The 20,381-nt window shown below is 39.7% G+C and overlaps 1 protein-coding gene across 7 annotated transcripts; it reads right to left on the reverse strand.

Moving 5' to 3' along the window:
• Positions 1–5,628: 5,628 nt before the first annotated feature.
• On the reverse strand, positions 5,629–19,959 carry LOC111332182 (neural cell adhesion molecule 2). 7 transcript variants are annotated; one of them, XM_088728134.1, is made up of 8 exons: positions 19,865–19,959; positions 13,338–13,443; positions 11,726–11,822; positions 11,486–11,567; positions 9,936–10,202; positions 8,533–8,811; positions 7,842–8,126; positions 5,629–7,031 (listed from the first exon to the last, which is right to left on the reverse strand). In XM_088728134.1, the coding sequence occupies exons 4-8, from the start codon at positions 11,556–11,558 to the stop codon at positions 6,940–6,942; spliced, it is 996 nt and encodes a 331-aa protein (XP_088584260.1). In that variant the 5' UTR covers positions 11,559–11,567; positions 11,726–11,822; positions 13,338–13,443; positions 19,865–19,959; the 3' UTR covers positions 5,629–6,939. The 7 variants fall into 7 exon arrangements, with proteins under 7 accessions (XP_088584260.1, XP_088584259.1, XP_022793207.2 ...); XM_088728133.1 differs by lacking the exon at positions 19,865–19,959 and adding an exon at positions 17,438–17,580; XM_022937472.2 differs by lacking the exon at positions 11,726–11,822.
• Between the last annotated feature and the right edge of the window lie 422 nt (positions 19,960–20,381).

The following is a 20,381-nucleotide window of genomic DNA, read 5'->3' on the forward strand; positions in this document are numbered from 1 at the left end:
GCGGAAATTAGGTCATATTGTTTTGGGCCAAGGACTTTTTTCTTGGCAAACTTTGATATATTAAATTTAAACTTGATAAAACAGGGCGGATCTGTCCACTTGTCTCTATATGTTTTAGGAAGGTGTGCGATTAAGCGTTGTTTGTTCTCGCAAACTCAAGATTTAGGCATATTCAAAATAAAATCAAGTCAGCTAAGCCGACTATAGGTCATCTTCAAACACGCAGCATAAATTTGTATCGGCACACGTGATAGCAAAGGTCGGATGGTGATTCTGTAAAACACCCGCGAGCGAGGTTTGCGAGATCCGAGAAAATTCGAGGAAACGTTTCGAGGCCTCTATAGGTGCAGAGGTTCCACCGGATGTCGTTCCATTCATCCATTTCGTACAGGGGAGCTGTTTAGTCTAAATCAGTTGGTTTTCATAAAAGTTTATCGCGCTGACACTTAGCTCCGGAAACAAATCTTTGAATTTTTCCTATCCGGTTTTTTTTTTTCGACCAATGCGAAATATGAAAACAAAGCCGGGAGGCAGAAGTTTGCGACTAGCTCGATAATTCTCTCGCTTTAGACAACAAGGAACCCATTCTTAACAGCTGAAAAACGTTGTGCCTTCTTATTCACTTATCACAAATTTGTATCTCGGTTATAAGGTAGAGTGGTGGTAAGACGCAACGCGTGCGCGGCTGAGTTCGTTTTGTTTTACAAAGGAAGAATATAAGCACGATTACCTCGACTAAGCACGCAATGCGCGAAAGAAGGTTGTTGAGCGTTTACGAAACACTTGTTTAGAGCATGCTTAGGACAAGTCGGTAGAGCACTTACAACTTTTTAAGTGCAGTTTCAAGGAGAACGAATGAATGACCCTAAATGGAGGATTCCCCCCACACTTCAGTTACTAAAGGGTTGAACAACAGATTAGCTTTATCCGTCTGCTAACATACTGACCTAAGACTCCTTTGGGATCGTAATTCTTAGCACAAATGGTAACGACAACGCAAAATGTGTCAGTCTGCGCGCAAGGTAGCTCGCGAGGCGGTGAAGACGCGAGGGCGCGCTTAGTTGAGCATCGGAGTGTCGAAAACGTGACGCGAGAAGGTGGGAAAAGCGTCAAGAGATCCGGGAGTGCTATGACGTCAACTCGCGCGCCGGAAATGGAACTTAAGCGGGTTCAAACTATTGGACAATTTCCTCATTCCACGTTGCATTGTGTTGCTATATGAAATAATACCAAATGCGATGATCCTACGGACGAATAAACCGTAGGTCCCGTCCCCTGCATCTATTAATTAGATAATTTGATTAGGCAGGGGACGTTAAAGAACCCACATCACGAGAATACTGTGATGTGGTCTGGCCTGTTTACTGGGTATTGGGGGAATGGGGCATCTGTAAAATATTCGCCTTTGTTGATTGTAAACTGTCACTGGCAGTCTGGTAAAGTCTCCCGCACAGTGTTGTAAAGCGCCTTGAACATAGAACAAGAGGGCTATAAAAGTAAAAGTTATTGTTATTATTATTATTATTATTATTATTATTATTATCCTTTCGTTTCACATACACAGTCTATTTCTAATTTCAGTTTCCTTCCCATTTTCATTTTTCCCTGTCTTATTTTCAGCGCGACTTTGAAGGTTAATTTTCACCCAGAACTAGTATTTATTGCACACCCAACGTGTGAAGAAAATAATTACTTAAAAAAATTTGAACAATTTATGTGCTATTCAAATTTCATTTTAGCACTTGCCTATCAATTTACGTTTCCCTGACGCTTTTTGTTTTGGGGCTGACTAATTCTGTCGTCACACTATCATGTTTTGCGGTTCGCTTAAAATAGTGATTATCAAAACATTCAACTTGACTAAGGTTCTACATTTGAAACTGAGTCACACTTATTTATGGCAATGCAGTCTGCGTCCGTGCAGCCGCCGCTTTCCGAGGAAACTTCCTAGCCAAATGTTATGACCGTACGCTCTTTCGGGGAGCGATCGTTTAAGGTTAGCGAAAGGCGATCTTTACATAAAAACAATTGACGATAAAAAATTTCGATGAAATAACTCTGAAAATCATCAAGATAAACGTGACGCGGTTAGCAGTATTTTATTGCAATTTTTTTTCATATTCAAATACATAATTTTCACCGTGAGAAGCTGGACACCAGTTATGTCTTTGTGTTTTTCTCCTGCTTAAGGTTTTCACACAGGATGCAATGAAACTCAAGCAAGGCACGTTCGTTTCTTTTTTAAAGGAGTTTTGTAAGCATACGTTGAAACTGAGCCAAAGTTCTCAACGTCCGTCATCTGAGATTCCTTTTAAGCTTCTTACTCTCTAAACATTCTCATTCCTTCTTTCGTTTTACCTTTTTACCTGCTGTGGTATTCTTTGATTCTAAAGTCACTAGGTTTATTTATGGTGATGGAATTTAACACAACGCAAACGTGAGAACTATCTGACATTGAATAACCTTCCTGTCAGTGGGTTTTCTTAGTTCAGCTCGTTTAAACAGACAGGTGTTTTCAAACGATTTCTCAGGATGGAAAAAATGTGAACTGTGGAGTGTTGCCTTATAAGGGACCGGTCATTATTTATCGCCTGGGGGGGGGTCGGAGTATTTAGGGGGGGATCACATGGTTTTTTGAAGACCTTTAGGGGGGATCAGCCGTAATTGACAAGCATAATGGGGGGGATCAGACCAAAAAAAAAGGAATTTTAGGTCGCGCCAGGACCCCGGGTGATTGCATTTGTAAATACTTTGGTAGGATTTGCCGCTGGGACTCCCCCAACCATATATTCAAGACCACATTCAGTTGTATTTTGTATTATATAAACTCTATTCTAGCCCAGACACAAAACCCAAACCCTTTTACAGACCCTCCATTTTGTAAAAAAGAATCACTATCGTAGTCTAACATACACGTTTTTATTCAGGCACGATCTAAATTAGAAAGGTAATCAAGATTTTGAGAATGGAATACTTACAATTGCTCAAAATTGTTTCATAACGTTTCAGTTTGTTTTATAGAGAATCGTAATCTAAAATCATAAACTTTCATTATTTTAATACGCGGCCGAATGAAAAAAACAACTAAAAAAGTGTTTATTTTGGTGAGGCTGTATCTTGTTCCGCTTCCGTGTCAGAATCTTCGGCAGCCCTCTCCACTGGCTCTTGCACAGTCTCCTCGTCAGATTCATCTGAATCCTCGCCCGAACTTGACCCTTTTTCAGCACCATTACTGCTATTCTCTTCGTTCATTCTGGCCACTACCACTTTCAAATTGCGTGCCAGCTCTGTTTCAAACACGCCTCTTTCCAAAAGCCATAGCAGAGGATCCAGGTGGAGACGCTTGACAAATCTCGCAGTGAATCCTGCATTAATACTTGAGACACATTTGTAAGTATTCTTTTCGAGTGAATCGAAAACCTCTTTAGCTACCTCTTTTGAGATTGGCACTTCCTCGACAATTCAGTTCGTATCTGACGAGCAAATATTTACCGTTGTGGTTCAAGGTCCATGAGACGTAAGTACCACTATTAAAATATCACTTGCATATTCAAAAAGTTATTTGGCGGTGGCTGGGAGAAAAGGGGGGGGGGGGATCATGAAACTTTCCACTACCGATAAGGGGGGATCTCTAAAAAACCAGATACTCTACGGGGGGATCAGGTAAATGCTTCGATGTGACAACAAAAATACTCCGACCCCCCCCCCAGGCGATAAATAATGACCGGTCCCTAAGGTGCCGTTTATTGTTGTCCATGTTTATGCAATGAGTCTTTTTCTCTAAATATAGCCGTACTATCATAAGCTCCTTTAAAGACAACTCAGTGAAAAATATACCTCCCGTGAAAATAAATATTTTTCATGAATTCTTTGGCGAAATAACAACAGAAAGGAGTTTATAAAACAAAGAGAGGAACGTTCTCGACAACAAATTCATATCCATGACAAGGACAAATTTATTCAGCCTCCTTTTAATAGCAGAAAAATAAATATCCTTGGGCAGTTTAGTTGCTGAGGTATTCTCAACCTCGTTCCCAGGGTGCTTTTCACTTTCCCTTTTGAAGAGAAAAGCGCCCTGGGAATGAGGTTGAAGTATTCTTAGAACTCGCTTAAAACAAGTAAAAAACCACAAGAAGACATCATGAGAACATTTTCCCAAATAAATCAGGGGAAGGGAAGAAGGGAGGGAGGGAGGGAGAGGAAAGAAGTTAGAGGCATATTTCCTTGTTAAGGTGGGGCGAGGGAAGGGCGGTTAGAGGCAGAATTATATGTAAAGGTGTGCCGCCCAGTTATCCAAATCTTTATCATAAATATCAAAGTATGCCAGCCATTTTCTTTATCCGATTTTGGAGCAAGCTTCGGAACTTGATGCACTTGGTTTACAAGTGTAAACTATGTATGATTTACGCTCATACGGGTCAAAATCGGCTGAACGGCGTTTTCAAACCAAATCAGTTCCAAAACCATATCCTCTGGGGCGATAAATGCCTGTGAAACATATGCGAAGGATATTCCTACCTCGCAATCTCGTGCACAACCATCGCTCAGAATGCATATTCATCATGGATATTCATTCCCGAATCAAGAAAGTTTGTCGATCTGTCATACTGCGCGTTGTCAAGCATATATGCCTGGAAGGAGCGTCAATCATTGGTTTAGCGTTTTGGAGGGGTGATAGGTAAAAACGCATACAGAAATATGTGTTTTCGAACAAAAGCGCTCCTGTTGTGTGAATGGGGTAATACCAAACTATGTCCCACTCGTGCTCGCGAGCCTGCATGATTCATTCTGATGAACGAACATCCATCTCTCAATAGGCCATTTTACAGTTGTGTACTTAGTTGCCAAGCCTTTGACTCAGAGTGAGGCTGAAGGTGACCTTGTTGTGATAGAGACCTTTATCTACTTAGCATGATAACAAAGTGATTTACATTTGAAAGGCAGCAAGGTTTGTATCATAACAAGGTCAACCCTAGCCTCACTCCCATTCAAAGTCTTGGCAACCAAGCACACAACTGTAAAATGGACTATTAACGAATCTTGGTCGTATTCTTGACAGGCATATGACCTTTGATGCCCAAATTGACCATGTTTGTAAGTATTCGAGCAACCACTAGGGGAGTTTGCTTAGAATTCGTAGATATCTTGACGAAAATGTTGCCTCGCAAGTTTTACATGCATTTATAACTACGCGATTGGACTATTGCAATCATCTATACTTTGGACTGCCAAAGTATAAAGTGAAGAGGTTACAACAAATTCAGAACTTTGCTGCTCATTATGTCACTGGTACAAGGAAATATGACAATATTATTCCAGCTTTAGTACAACTTCAGTGGTTGCCTGTCTCATATCGAATCGTGTTTAAGCGCCTTCTTTTTGTTTGTAAATCATTGAATGATCTCTGTCCGCAATGTCTAACGGAACTCTTGGAACATCGGAAATCGACTAGGTCTCTACAAGTACCCAAGCCTTCACGACCTGCTGATGCAGCCAAACTGTAAAACTAAAACATATGGTGATAGAGCTTTCTCGAGCTCTATGTGCGCTCCGAAAATTTGGAACACTATTCCGTTGGAAATAAAACAATCCAATACAGTTTTGTCGTTTAAGAAATAACTCAAAACCTTCCTTTATACTAAATTTATTAAGAGTAACTCTCTATCATATTTTTAATTTTTAGCCTCTGGTTTCTAGGTATATTGCTAATTTTTTATTTTCTAAGTTTTTTAGAGTAAATTTTATGGTTTTAAGGTTAATTTTGTAAAGCGCCTCGAACAAGTAGCGGATGTGTACGCTATACAAATGAACTACTATCATTATTATTATTACTATTTTATTGTACAACTGTAAAAAAATCATCGCGTATAACAAGGATGAATTGTATAAAAAAGTATCCAAGAGAACAATGGAATGTAAGAAAAGCATTGAGTATGGTTAATTTCCATGTTGCACTGCCCTCGGTTCACTTTAGCGAGCGTAACCAGAAATAGTTTTTTCTTCTTTTAATTCAATTTGTTATCACATATTTATTTATCTATTTGCTTCCCTTTGGCAAAATAACAAGAGTAGTTTATCAAGGTAAGAGAAGTTCCTTTCTTGTGACAGCAAAACGCTAAAACAACTTCAATGAGTGACAGAGTTTCCACGAACAGTTTGTTCCTTGAAGTATTCTTCGATCTAAACTAACACTTTAACACAAAGATATGTGAGGAAAATTTTACAGATAACTAATTCCCCTCTTCCTAATTCCAAAAATGGGAGTCCGTCGTTATCCTCGTGTTCGTTTTGTTGTCGCGAGAGAGTCGCTGAAAGCGGCCACTACTCGCGAACGCGTAAACACCCCGCGCTATCGCGCGCATGTAGTTTCACCACTAATTTCGGAGTTTGAGAACCTCTGCAGAGGAGAGAAGGCAGTTCGAGTTAAATAATTGTGACTTTTCAATGGCTGTAACAGTGGCGCTAAGAAAGGACGTGTTTTCCCCTGAATTCCCTCCCCCCCCCTCTCTTTCCAACACGCGCCCTAAGGCACTCATGTCCAATTTTCTCACTGTTCTTATCGTCCATTCATCACTCTGGGATAGGTTATATACTGGAAAATATAAACCTTACTTTTAAAGGACTAAGGGAAGTTGATATAAATTAAATTGTTGTCTTTCTGCTGTCTTTCCACTAAAACCTCTCTATTTACAGAGATTTAATCCAGTGCCAGCCAAACTTAAAGATTCCTACGCTTGGTAAATTACTTTCTCGCCATGTTTGGGTTATTATTCATCCTGGATCTCAAAATATGCACAGCACAAACAACGAAGAAGAATCTTGTTGACGTTCACTCTGATAATTTTCCAGCGGTCTTGAAAATATTTAATTTTACGCGTGTTTAGGGCGTCATTTTGTATCCCTGACCATGGCCACAGCACCAACGTTCATAATCCATCGTCAAAGCACCAAGTGAACGAACACTAACAGCAGTGAGAGAATCGAAGTAAAAACTTTTAAATTGGTGGCTGAAGATCCACGTTTTTCAGGACCTAAGAGGAGAAAAGCGAAAGAGGTAAGATGAAGTTTTTAACAGTTCGCTTATGGTGATAATTGCAGGTTCCTGTTCAAAATTTTTGTTTCCCTTCGTGTTCCAGTAAGTCTCTTTCGCAGCCGTTCTTGGGATGTCAAAAAACGCGAAGGAGAATGTCGTCCGAACCAATCAACGGAGAGCAGTACTCTGCATTTTATTTCAGCCATAACTTAAGTCGGTCATTTCAGGCATTTTTCCAGTCATAAGAGTCACCAATACCAGTCAAGAGAACTTATTTCACAGGTTAACTAGCCCTGAGCTCTGCTCATTAAGTAAACTATATTCGTCTCAGTAAGGGGCGAGGTTTGCTCGAAAATGTGCACAGTCTCACTAAACTTAGCTTCCTGGGACGGAGGCAATTTCAAATACCAGTCAGAATAAACATAAACAAAGTGATAAATTAGTGCATCGAGAGTTAAAGACATCTGATGGCCGAATTTTTCACAGTCAGTCATAATCATCACCTAGAAGGAGGGAGGAGGCGGATAATTTTTTTTTGGGGGGAATCACATGGTTTTCAGGGAAACTGAGGGAGGATCAGTCGTCGCCAAAAGGGTACAAAGGAGGACTGTAGAAAATCGACTGCAAATAAGGGGAGGGGGAGGGGGAGGGGAATCAAAGGAATATTGCAGAGCTTTAAGGGGAATCAGGTGAATTTTACCTTAACACAACCAAAATCCTCCGAACCCCATCCCCCAGGCAATAAACAATGACCGATCCTTAATCTAAGGGAAAAGGCCCTGGGAACGAGGTTGACTATTTTCCTTACATGCAACAGTAGTATTAAGAGAAATACTTCTCCACTCTCCGCCGCCAAGCGCGTTGTTAGAATACAATCGAACCTCGTATTCAGTATTGTTTTTCAGATCCGTAAAGGTCTTGAAGCGACTTGAGTTCGTTAAAGATTCCGATGCAACTGATTCCCCTTCACTCAAAAGTTCGACAGTGTAGCTTGTCACGGGGCTTCCACCATTCTTGCGTGACGCCTCCCACGTGACATTTACACTGTCACACGTCGATGAAGCCTGCACATTATTTGGAGGTTCGGGAGGACCTGGAACGAGAAGATAGCCAGTTGGGCCCCAATTAACATTTACGCGTTTTCAATGTAACTTTCCATCTAAGCAAAATGAAGCAAAATATATTAATTGAAAACAAATACTTTTTGATGCGTTTTTTGTCTACTGTCCGCACTGAAAAACCTCAAAATGCAGATGGAAGCGACAGTACGTGACGACTTTTTCGTTAACATCTTCAAGAGCCTTCGTTTTCATATGTCTATGAACCCTTTAAAGAATGTTTTTCCAAAACACTCTACTTTTTAAACAATGGTTTGAAAAGTTAAAGTTAAATTCCTTTTAAACTGCTCAGTGATTCCTTTGATGTCAAAACTAACGGCTCGGTTCCCGTTTGCGTAACCGAATAAATCTTAATCAATCGAGTTTTGAATTTAAACTTACCTCTTTCGTAAACCTCAATGTAATGTGTTTTTGTACCCATCTTGTTTTTAGCCACGCAGCTGTAAAATCCGAAATCGCTCTGTCTTGTAACGCGAAACTTGTGGGAAACAAACCCGGGTCTACTGTCACTGCTATTTAGTTCAACACCGGCGAAGTGGAATTTTATTTCGGGAAGTGGAAATCCATCAAATTTACATTTTAATGTTATTTCCTCGTTGCTTTGTAAAGATGAAAATATTGTTTCGTGTGTGGAGCTTTCCTTGACGAAAACGGGGCTATCTACAAGAGAAAAAAAAAGAAAAATTGGATTCAGAATTATTCTCACCAGTCTTCCTCATGAACTTAAACATCCTGTGATTAATCTAGCAAACACGCCCCATACTCTCTCAATCAGTCAGAATTGTTCACCTGCGTTTTGCGACACTTCTGTCGGGCCGCTGTAAATTTGTGCGGAGAAAGAATTTAATGACTTTTCTACCCCCCCCCCCCTTTTTTCTTCTCCATTTGAGGTACACCTGCTTTCCTCTTTTCGCTCTTTTACCGTAATCAACCTTTCGTAACGCTTGCTCATGTCCCACGATGAAAAACATAGTATTGCCGATTTCCGCCATCCTCTCGGGTCAGGCCTGGTCTTCAGTGGAGCAGCGCGGGCTCATTTTCCGAAAATGGGTACCAGTAGATTGTAAGGGAAAAGACATAGCTGAATAACGTATGCGCATGCGCTGGGTTTTACCGCGGAAACACATTTTGGGTCGTTCGCATGGTTGATTCCTTATTCTTTTGCTTCGAGGCGTCGTTTTCCTCGCCGCTTTTCTTTTACAGAACAACCTCCAAAAAATTTGTACCCCCTAAAAATTTTCGAAAATTAATTTTCTTCTTAAAAACTCTAGAAATAGGAAAATGCCTTTAACGAAAACATAATTCCTCGGCTTTAAATGTCAGCCCCTTATTGTTTTCCGCTAATTTCGCTAAATTTTAGACCAAGAACACTTAAGCCCGCGTTGTTGACAGCATACCTCTGACGTGACATTTCATTATTCAGCCTTGTCAAGGGAATACTGACCTTTTATATGGAGGAGCGGGGGCTCATTTTCCGAACATGCGAGAGCATGATACTTGTAAATCGTTTGGGAAACCTAACTTAACACTTGGGTGGAAGGGTCGGGAAGGGGAGGGAATCCTGCCATAGACTGGCATATTGTCCAGAGGAGGGGTAAGTCTCCCGCTCCATACAACGGAAACGGGATGAGCTCCGTTAGGATAAGCTTTTAAAATATTGGCTCGTAAGCTGACTGACCCCTATAGATCATAAGCAAACACCAATCAACCTCGTTACCAAGGCGCTTTTCCCTCGGAACGAGGTCGAAGAGCAATCACAGAGCGCAAAGGCACCACGTACTCACATTCGACATCCAGCCGTATTTGCGTCTTGTTCTTGGTCCCTCTACATTCGTAGGTCCCTCGGTCTGCCTTGTTGACGCTAGGGATCACTAAGTATTTCAAACTTCCATTTGATATTACGTAGACTCTTACTGACGGATCATTGGTTATCCTTTGTCCGCTCGATGTGAACCAACCCGTGAGTGCCTCGTGTTTCGCGGAGCAATTTATACTTAATTTGCTGCCCTCAGGTACAGAAAAACTCCCTTTGGGAACATAGACAGTACCATCTGAAGACAAAGAAAATATAATTTCAAGAAACATTAACCTTTTTTGGTGTATGAGGTCTGAAAAAGCACTTTGTAATCCTAATTAAATCTGTTCACAGGGTTTCAAATATTGGAGAAAAAATCAGAGTAAAATGGTTGTATTTATAACGGCATTTAGTTCTCTAGCCACGAAGACTGTGGGCGTTTCAAGAATGCCTCGAATTTCGGGCTTCGAGCTTATCTTCTAGAGCGAGGCTCTTAATGCAACCTCAGCAATGAGGACCCGCCTTGGAAGCACTTTATCGCATGTTAAGTGACAAAGATGAACTGCGCTGTTTTTCTGTATTGTACGGTTGCAATGCGATACATTCGCACGACATCTCTGATGTAATCGACAGACGAGCTGTTGCAAGTGTTTTCAGCGGTGAGGTCTATTGGGTTGCAGATTGCAGTTTGTGATGAAAACTAGGGCCAGCCTTTTGTCGCTGCTTTTTGTGCTCATACAAAATAGCGAACAAGCGCGAGCACGACGCTTGTCAGAGCTGGTTCTCCCACGTTCCAGTGACCTTTGCTCCATCTCATACGTGATGTACACGAGCGACGCACATATCAAGATGTGTACCTACGTTTCATGTGACAAGAGCTCTTTCCTAGGAACGGAAGTGTTTTCTGACGCGGATCTTAGATCTTGTGTTGTGGTTAGACTATGGTCAGCCCCTCTTTCGCAACTTCACGCGCGATTGTGAAGAAATTCACCAAACCTCACTTCCTCACACCTCGCCTGGAGCTTAGTTATACTCTTCAGTCATATGTTAAGACTTACGCAACGGACTAAGTTGCGAGCAAAAAAGACGGATTTATTGTAGTTTTAGGAACAAGGGTCGACCATTGTATAGGCGTAGATAAAGTAACAATTATTGCGTGACATACTTTGTTCCGGCCTATTCTTTGATGAATTGCTTCCTTTAGTTCGAATCTACCGGTGAAGATCATATGCCAAAATAATCTGACTGAACTTGTTGTGAGCGAAGGTATTTTTAATCAGTTTCTTGAAACAAAATGACAACCATTTCCCTCAAGCGATCAAGTCTTGTATTACTCTGTGTATTTAATCAGTACAAGAGATACAAATTGACTCGAACTAATTTCAAACGCGTTTAATTCCATTATTCAACCTTGGCAAATCGAGGTAGCTTTAAGCTTGCAAACCATGAGAAAAATAGACATAACCACAGCGAAACAATCTCGCGAAGCATTTGTCAATATTTTTAAAAATTTGTAACAAAAACATCCTTAAAACTTACCACAAATGGATGTCCAGTGCAGCGAAATCAACTGAACCAGCGCTACCAATGTTTTGAACAGGATCTCAGTCATCTTTTACCCCTAGTGGGCAAATAAATAGTAGAATATTTCAAGACGATTCACGTTACGTTATGGCAATATCTTGAACGTAAAACGTTCGACAGTTCGCAAAGGTGTCAGAACGCGTGGCCCACTAGTTATGACGTCTGCATAATAATATTGCACATTGAATGACGTACCCTTGGAAATCTTGTCTCGCTTCGCCCCGCAAGCTGCGAACTCTCAAAAATGCCTCGCAAGATAGACACCTTTTGCCGGAAAAATAACAAACTCAACCTACGTCAAAATAAGGACGAAGAAATAACAAATAATGTGTTCTTGGTAAATGAACTCCTTTTTGAAAGGTTGACTGATCTTATGCCTACTTTCGGACGTGCCCACAACGCCAAGTTTAATATTGCTTTTATATTTTGTTCATGATGAGTTGGCCCATATCCTAGATCGTCTAAATTTAGGCTTGAAATGCGATACTTTCATTTTCAACCGGATCCGAACTGTACTCATTTCATGTTAAATCACTCAACAATTCGAATAGCGGCAAGTCACTTTGTCATGCTGGAAACACTCTTGTGTGCTTTGGAGAAAACTTGCTGCAATTTCTTTGCGGATTTTTCTTTTCAAATCGCTTATGAGATCTTTTCCACATAGATAACTCCAATGACATGATTACTATCTACATACTTCCATAAAAGGTTACGAGGAAACCCCGCCCAACCATTTTAATCTTCTTAGCAACTGAAAGTGATCGTTTGAGAGTACCACCCAAGTTAATGGCTATATTATGATAGAATCACTGTCAGGTACAAAACATTCCTTCGTTGAACTGAAATTTGGTTGGTGAGGTCTAGCACGGGAAATCTGAACAGGAAGTAAATGACGTGCCAGCTGAACTCGTAAATGAAATTTTTCTTAAAAAGAGAGAGAAGCGGGGGGGAAGAAGAGGAGAGAGAGAGAAATTCTTGATACATTATTTGAATATAAAGATCGCCACAAAATGGAATATTCATCCTTGTTCATGATTGGCTGCTGGAGTAGGACTTTTTTTTTTACTTTCTGTAGTGCCCATGCGATAGCAACTTTATCAGTTACATCATCATTCATTCAATTATAGGAATTAACGTCTTCTATTAAAAAATTCCGAGGACGAGTCATGAACTAAGCAAATGCCTAGGGACAAAAAGATGGAATTTAATTCCATCTTTTTTGTTTGAGAAAGGACTGATGAAAATGAATGCGTCTGTCAGACTCGCTAACATATTGCTTTTTCAGTCACATTGGATTAGATTTTGGCTCTGTAATTATGCCGAAATTGTGGCAATTAAGATCTCGCTTCAACGTTCAACAATAATTCCATGGTACATGATTATGAATTTATTTATACCCTCATGTCAAATGTGTCAACGCTTCATGAAATCAAATAAAAACAACTTCGATTTTTCGTCTATTCTCCTTCATTACCGCCATTGTTTTAACGATGTTGACGACTGAAGCCTCTCCTTACAAGGCAGAAGAGATGATGCATCTGAATGAATTTCTAAAGGACCCGGCATAAGTAACAGAATTCCCGCTAAGTAACAGATGCCAAACTTTGATAGACGCATCAACGCCGAAATAAATTCGATCAATCGATTGCAATTTCCGTGGGCGGCTAATCAAAGGAAAATTCGCGATTAAAGATCTGACAGGGTGACTGCATCGTGCATATCATATATTGCAAAAAAAAAAATTTAGTCAACTTCAGTGCGGGTAGAGTTATTAGCGTTGCTTTTGAGAAAGTGGAGACAAACTCACCCTTTGAAATCGTTAGGCGAGGTGAAAGCATTTGAATTCGGCTTGGCTAAGTTATCCCTCAGTCCTTCGATCACTTTGCATCGTATCTGCACCGCCCAACCCACATCTTAAGATAAGTAAACTGGTTATTGATCGGCTACGATTTTCGTTATTTCACGATACGTAAAAACGTGACAGAAGACCTTCCTATTGCCATTAAAAATTCGGTGTATTTATCACCGGGTGTTATCACTACTTATCAGCTGCCCCTGTCGAGAGATAACAGGTGCCAATTTGGGAACCTGCGCAATGGTATGAATGCACCGGGTGATACCGCGTCATATCGCACGCTAAGACGAAAGCTGCTCAGTTGTGTTTTTTGGTGATAACATTTAGCCTGCGCTAAGTTCGATAAAGGACTGTTTGTTGATGTTTCTTGTTTCCGCCCTTGTTATGTTTAGTGTGGACTAATTGAATAAGATGAATTGTCATTGCGTCTACACTTGTGTACCTGATATTTCAACTAAAATACCACAATGGCATTAATTGATGTCAAGTACAGTGACCCCGGACAGTTTTCTTTGGTTGTCCCTACAACTTTTCATACCTCATTTTCGAGGCTTGGGTGAAGAGAAAAGGAGGGGAGAGGTCAGGGGGTGAGGTGGGAGGGGGCTAGCTATCCCGCGGCCGGGGGATGGGGTGGGGTGGGGGGCTAGCTATCTCGCACTGAACCTGCTCCACTTCAATTCTCTTATGCGTGTGCCATATTGTTTGGGTTCGTATCCCTTTGAGCGAATGTTTACGAAAAGCTTGTCTCGAACTTGATCATATCCCGACCACCTTTAAGGCCTCCTGACAAAATCAGTAAACTTTGTTGTCTATTATCGTAATTGCCAACTGTGATGGGTGCTCATGTCCTCAAGTTAACATGCACATGGATACTATTACATAGTCTGCACAACTTTTCTGCGGGATTTCTCGCAAGTTACTGATGGCATTTCAAAGAACGGTTCTTAGCTAAGGCGACAGTATCAGGGGTTAGTCAACACATTTTACCAATGAGTCTACTCTATAACATGCGCAGTTGATCATCCCGTCATGGAAACTGCGCAATATTAATTCACGATTTAATTTAATTATTTTTTACATAAATGTTTCCTCATCCTATCTGTGATGAAGATAACTCAGTGGGTCCCACCTAAATTCCATGATCCCATCCCACAGTATTATATTCGAGAGTAGTTTGGTTTACATTAAGTTTTACTTGCAGTCACCCAACTTGCGTCTTCGTACCCTCAAGAGCAACTGCTTCTACACTCCCAGACATAATTAGTCGTGGTGGTTCTTCTCCAGAATGCGCTTAAAATGTTCTTTCGCCACCCCCCCTCCCCCAGGGGAGCCGTTTGTGCCAAATATATGAATCGCTAGTAATAAAACTCAGTCGTTAATGCAAGCAACAAATCATAATTGTAACTTAATTTAGTTGCCGTTCTAAAATAGCCAGTCGTTAGTGCTGAACCTTAATCGCTTGTGCTGTTGCACCAAACGCCTGATAGCGCTAAATATCGTAGTCTTATAAATACAGCAATCGTTTGTGTTAATATCAAACAACGTCAATCGCTAGTGTTGCTACCGATCGTTTATGGTAAATGGGACTTGATAGGAATGGTAAGTGCGCATGCGATCCAAATGCTTTCAAAATCAATTTGGGATTGTCCCTTATCGGCTTCCGTATGGAGGGGTAGATACACCGTACGTCCCGTCTCCTGCATCTGTTAAATTAGTTAATTTGGTTAGGCAGGGAATGTTAAAGAACCCACTCACGAGATTACTGTGATGTGGTCTGGCCTGTTTACTGGGAATTGGGGGGGAGGGGGCCTCTTCAAATAAGTTTCCTTCGATTGTTTGTAAACTGCTGATGCAGTCCGGCCAAAGCTCCCCGAAAAGTGTTGTGATGCGCATTTGATCATACCCACATGTCAATTTGCGCAGTATAAATATTTAATTATTATTATTATTATTATTATTATTATTATAATTACAATTCGTGGTAGAACCAATAACCAATCGATGCTAGCACTAACGATTTACGTTTTGTAGAAGCGATTTCTACCTCCACTTTCTACATCTAAAGTGTTTCTATGCCATCTTGCAGGAAATCATTGGGAGTGGCAGAAAATGGAGGGGGTGCAATAAGTGTCTCCGTCAAATATGTCTGGGAGTGAGGCCTTCGCGAACAATAAACATTTAATCTTGCTAATAGTTTGTAAGCTTTCAAAATGTAATTGTTTACTGAGTGGTAAAGTGATAGAATTAAAGCAGTAGGTAGTTGAATAAATTTCTAGCAAGTCGATCGCGTGCCATCGTATATCGCCAAAGGGAAATGCAAAACAGGCATTTCAAGCTGAGACTACCCGAGAAACGAACAAAATGCTTCAGTTTCCAATAATGAATTCCTAATACAGTGGAATCCCTATTTCTCGAACCCTCGGTTTCTCGAACCTCCCGATATCTCGAACCAGACTTTGTCTCCCTTGGATTTGCTTCACTTGTAATTTCACCCCCGATTTCTTGAACTCCCAATTTCTCGAACCAATTTGCGTCTCACCTGCAGGTTCGATTCCACTGTAGTCATTTAATTAAAGTTTATTCGCAGCGACAATATCTCTGCGTACATTTTAGTCTCTCAGCTCAAATAAAAGGAGGAAAAAACATATTTTTTTTTTAAATTATGAAACAATGAGAGAAAATTACTGTTAATAATACTGCACCCCGCTGTATGTACAATATATTGTCAAATACTCGGCATAAATTATTCTTAGAATGATATAATGAGCCTTGAAAGACTTTAATTTATTCAACAAGTTATGTTTTAAAAACTAGTCGTAAGCAAATTAACATACGCGGCAGGATTTTGAACAAACTATGCTGGCTTTTCGCCGGTGACCTTGGTTTTATTATCAATGAGAAAATCCACTCGCATTTGTTCACCGGATGCGCCATTATGTTGACCGAAGTTTCAACCATTGTTTCATGTTACAGTTTTATTTCCATCAAAATGAACCGTAAAATAGTGATATTTGCGTGAAAAGCTTTGGCTAGTTTAATGCCTGTTTCCATGAAACCGAACCACGTCTGACATCGCTTTTGAAAATACTTTCTCATACGAGAACAAAATCACTTTCTGTATTGCGCATTTTTTGCCGGGAAACACTTTAAATGTGAACCAATATATCTTGTTGAGAAAGAAAAAACATTAAAATGCTCCATTGGATTTGAATATTGTCTAGCTCTTTCTCCGAAAAAATATTTCATTCAAAAAGTCTACGGCTTCTGAAACATCTCTGAAACCTCGAATCCGTTAAAGCTAAATTTAAAGATATTTTCATAATTCGTAAATTTGCGTGTTTAGCCATAGTTGGAAACTAAAATATTTACCCGCTAAATATCACATGTACACTGTTATCCGAAATGTCATTATGTTGGCGGGCACTCAACCCATTATTTTCTATTACAGTTTTATTTTTTCAAGTTTTCTATTTGGCAACGTGAAATTTTGAGTTTTGTACTGACAACAAGCTCTGCCGAGTTTGAAACTCATTATTCCATATGTCAGTTAAAAGAATCGTGCATGATGGTCTGTCTAATCGGATGCAAACTTATACATTTCAGTGTCATTTTAAAATTTCTTTTTTTCAAATTAATAACTGTTTTTTTTTTCCTTTTTTCGCTTCTAGTTTAAGCTCAGCTAGACAGGAGCAAAATCTAAAATACAAACATCCTTTGCCTTTTGTACTAGTGATTCTTATATTGTCTAAATATAAGAATCTCTCTCTAAAGATATGCTTAATCGAAAAGACCCGAGCGTTTTAAAACATTTCGCAACATAAGATCTATTCAAATTTAAGGTGAATTTTTTCCTTCATTCAGTAAAGTTTGCGCAAATACTGAGTCCAAGCAAGCGTTAAAATATTCATTCGCGAACTGATTCCGTTGATTTATTTTATAAATATCGTACGTACGTTACGTGCATCACTTCCACTAATGTATGTCGTCGACAAATAATCAGCAGTAGTCACCAGCCACAAAAATATAGGCAAAAGTTGGATAGCTTTACTTACCATGGGTACTCAACGATTCATTCCACTTAAACTTGGGACACGATTTATTCTGATACACTGTCCGTCTAGGACTGAGTATCACCGTAAAACATCAACTCGCCAGTTGCTTATTTAAATTATTTCCCTGGCCGGCCCCTCTGGCTAAAGTTCCCGAAAATCATTTGCATATGAATTAATTCGTGTGCGTTTTTTTTGTTTTGGAGCAGCAAACTGAGTGCTGGTTTTTATTTTCTGCCTTCAATATTTAGCAAGGCAACCTAATTTCTTAAATTTCATGCCTAACATTTGGATAGGAACGGAGGAATTTCGGAAGCAGAAAATTTCATCGCGTTTTTTGTGAACTTCTTTAATATTGCAAAATTTCGCTTTGATTTTCTGTTCTGAGTTGCGTATGCAAACAGATTTCTGGTGCATACAATTAATCCTTACCTGACTAGTATTTCACTCTTTATATGATTCAGCCAGTCATTCCACTTTCCCCTGCCAAAATGCACTCAGTAACTGCCTTGTGTGACCACAGGGATCCCACATGAACATTGTGACCGTTTGATTATTTGTATTCAGACGTATGAAATTTATTCACGAGAGTCGTTTTATACCAATATTAATCGAAAAAAACCTACGATTTATCCAGCTTTCCGACTTTCCTATTTATTTCCTCTCAATCCAAAGATGCAAACAGTCCGGCATCGATCAGTAGTGCTGATTCCTGTGATTTGACGGAACAAAGGGCCTCGATGAAGAGCTCGTTGAATATTTACACCCAGGCCCTCCTCATACTTCAGCTGCTTTATAAGACAACCGTGACAAATCTTTGTTACCGACGTAACATATGCAAGCGTTTTCTCTCAGTCCCGCCTATATTTAGATAGCTGGGGCTGATACAGGGGTGTTTAGGGTGGTTCGATCGAACCCCCTAAATTTTCTCTCAGAACGCTGGGGATAATGTTTCCGAAGACCTAATTTTCAAAATCTCGGACCCTTCAGAAGGGGGACAATTCTCCGAACCCCCCTTGACTAAATCCTGGATCCGCTCCAGAGATAGGACCTACACAAGAGCTTGATTATAATTTGATGACTTTGTTATTTCTGGTTTAATTTCTGAACAATTTTCTATCCATAGAAGATTGACGTCTCGTCCCACGTAGGATGTATTTTAAGCAGAAGATTTTCCCCTTTAGACTCTTCTCTAAGAGAGAATCAATAGCTGGCTCGATGAATGGTCCTAATTGGTCGAATGCGTCGTAAATTTACGTGGATGTGAACAAAGTCTTGACGAGAAAGAAGCGACAATTTTTTGACCTCACCATAATTTAGTTTTTGCCGATTAAAAATGTGTTTCGGATTGTATCTTTTATTGCAGAATGATAATAGATGTTCAAATTTCATCGGCCGAGACGTGCGCTAATTTATCATAATCAGTTTCATGCAATTTTTCAAATATCTACGGCTGGGTAAATAGTGGTGTAAACATTCTGAAATCCTTCTTAACGTAGATTTTTATCTTCTTGAAAAGGAAAAAGATAGTCAATCTTGAATTATAATACCGCAAAACCTTGGTCATAATTTTTACGGCGCTTACTGTGTAACAAAACAAATCGAAACTTAAGAACTACGAAAGCTATCTTTCACAAGATATTTTTTAGTACATAAAGATTCTGATTTTATATCAGAGTGTACTTCTTTACCGAATGAACGGCCTTGTTGGCACTTAAAAGCTATCTTTTGAAGATAAGACCAAGTTTGGTCGTCCTGTTATTTTGCCAGTGCGGACGTCAATTTCAACCGCTTGGCCTTCTTGATCTACGTGATCACTCCTCAGTGACACTTAAGTTGAACAAATACAGCAGATATTCCCTTGAAAAACCTCGACATTGTTCAAAATGATGCATGACTAACTTCATCAATGATTTCAAAACAAAAATACTCAGACTCAGCTATTAGGCGGAAACGCTGTACATACAGTTTAAATTTACGATAAATATTCGTCTTGCGTTAGCTGATTGATAAAAACATCCCTGAAATTGTGCGTAGGTCTTTCCTGTCGTAAACACAGGGAAATTTAATCCGACAAAGCAAGTAGTTCAACGAGGAACTAGAGTTATACCTTCTGCCATCTTACAATAGACTACGTGTAAATGAAGCATTGGTTTATTTATCAGATTTAAAGCTAAGGACCCTGCTGTTGTTGTGGTAGATATACGAGCTTTGGCAGTTTTTTTAACCATTTTGAAAAGAGTATATTAACGAAATCGTCGAGTACATACGGCCTTTTAAAATATAAACAAACGGGCGAAATCAGAAACTTTGTTGGTTGAGACGTGAAGTATTGTTAAGAGCACTTAAACTGAAGTAAAGTTTACCTTCTTTTATTTCTGTGAAATGAATAAATATACCGATAATCGAGAAGGTAATAATTTTACTCACCTTTGCAGATGACAGAGATATGCCTGAAAATTTAACCGGAACATTTCGAGTTGCTTTGACCGTCTCGAACTAAAAGTTGCGTCAATATATATCGAAGATAATTACCGTGAACAAAACAAGAGCGTCACTCTACATAAATAATTCACCATATGGTTGAATCAAGCAGAGTTTCCTTTCATGAACAGTAATCAGCATGAAGATTTACGTTTGATAAAGAGAGAAACGTTGAGACGGCTTGTTTTGTTTGTGTCTGTCCCAGCTCAGGAGTAATCTTTGTTTCAAAATTATTCTTTCGTTTAAGGAATATTTTTCGACATCCTGTCGCATGGTGATAAATCTTCTTTTTATTACTATTATCTTTGTTGTTTTGGTGATTGAAAACAATTCGAAAAAGTAATTTTTTCAATGTACTTTCAAAAACTTCATCTGAAACCGCGAATACATTTTGAGTTGAAAGCTGTTACTAGTCAATCATAACATTTGAAACCAAATCTACCGGATAGCTCACGCAAAATGT

The sequence above is a fragment of the Stylophora pistillata genome, chromosome 7 (assembly GCF_964205215.1).
Source record: "Stylophora pistillata chromosome 7, jaStyPist1.2, whole genome shotgun sequence".
NCBI classification, from domain to species: Eukaryota; Metazoa; Cnidaria; class Anthozoa; order Scleractinia; family Pocilloporidae; genus Stylophora; species Stylophora pistillata.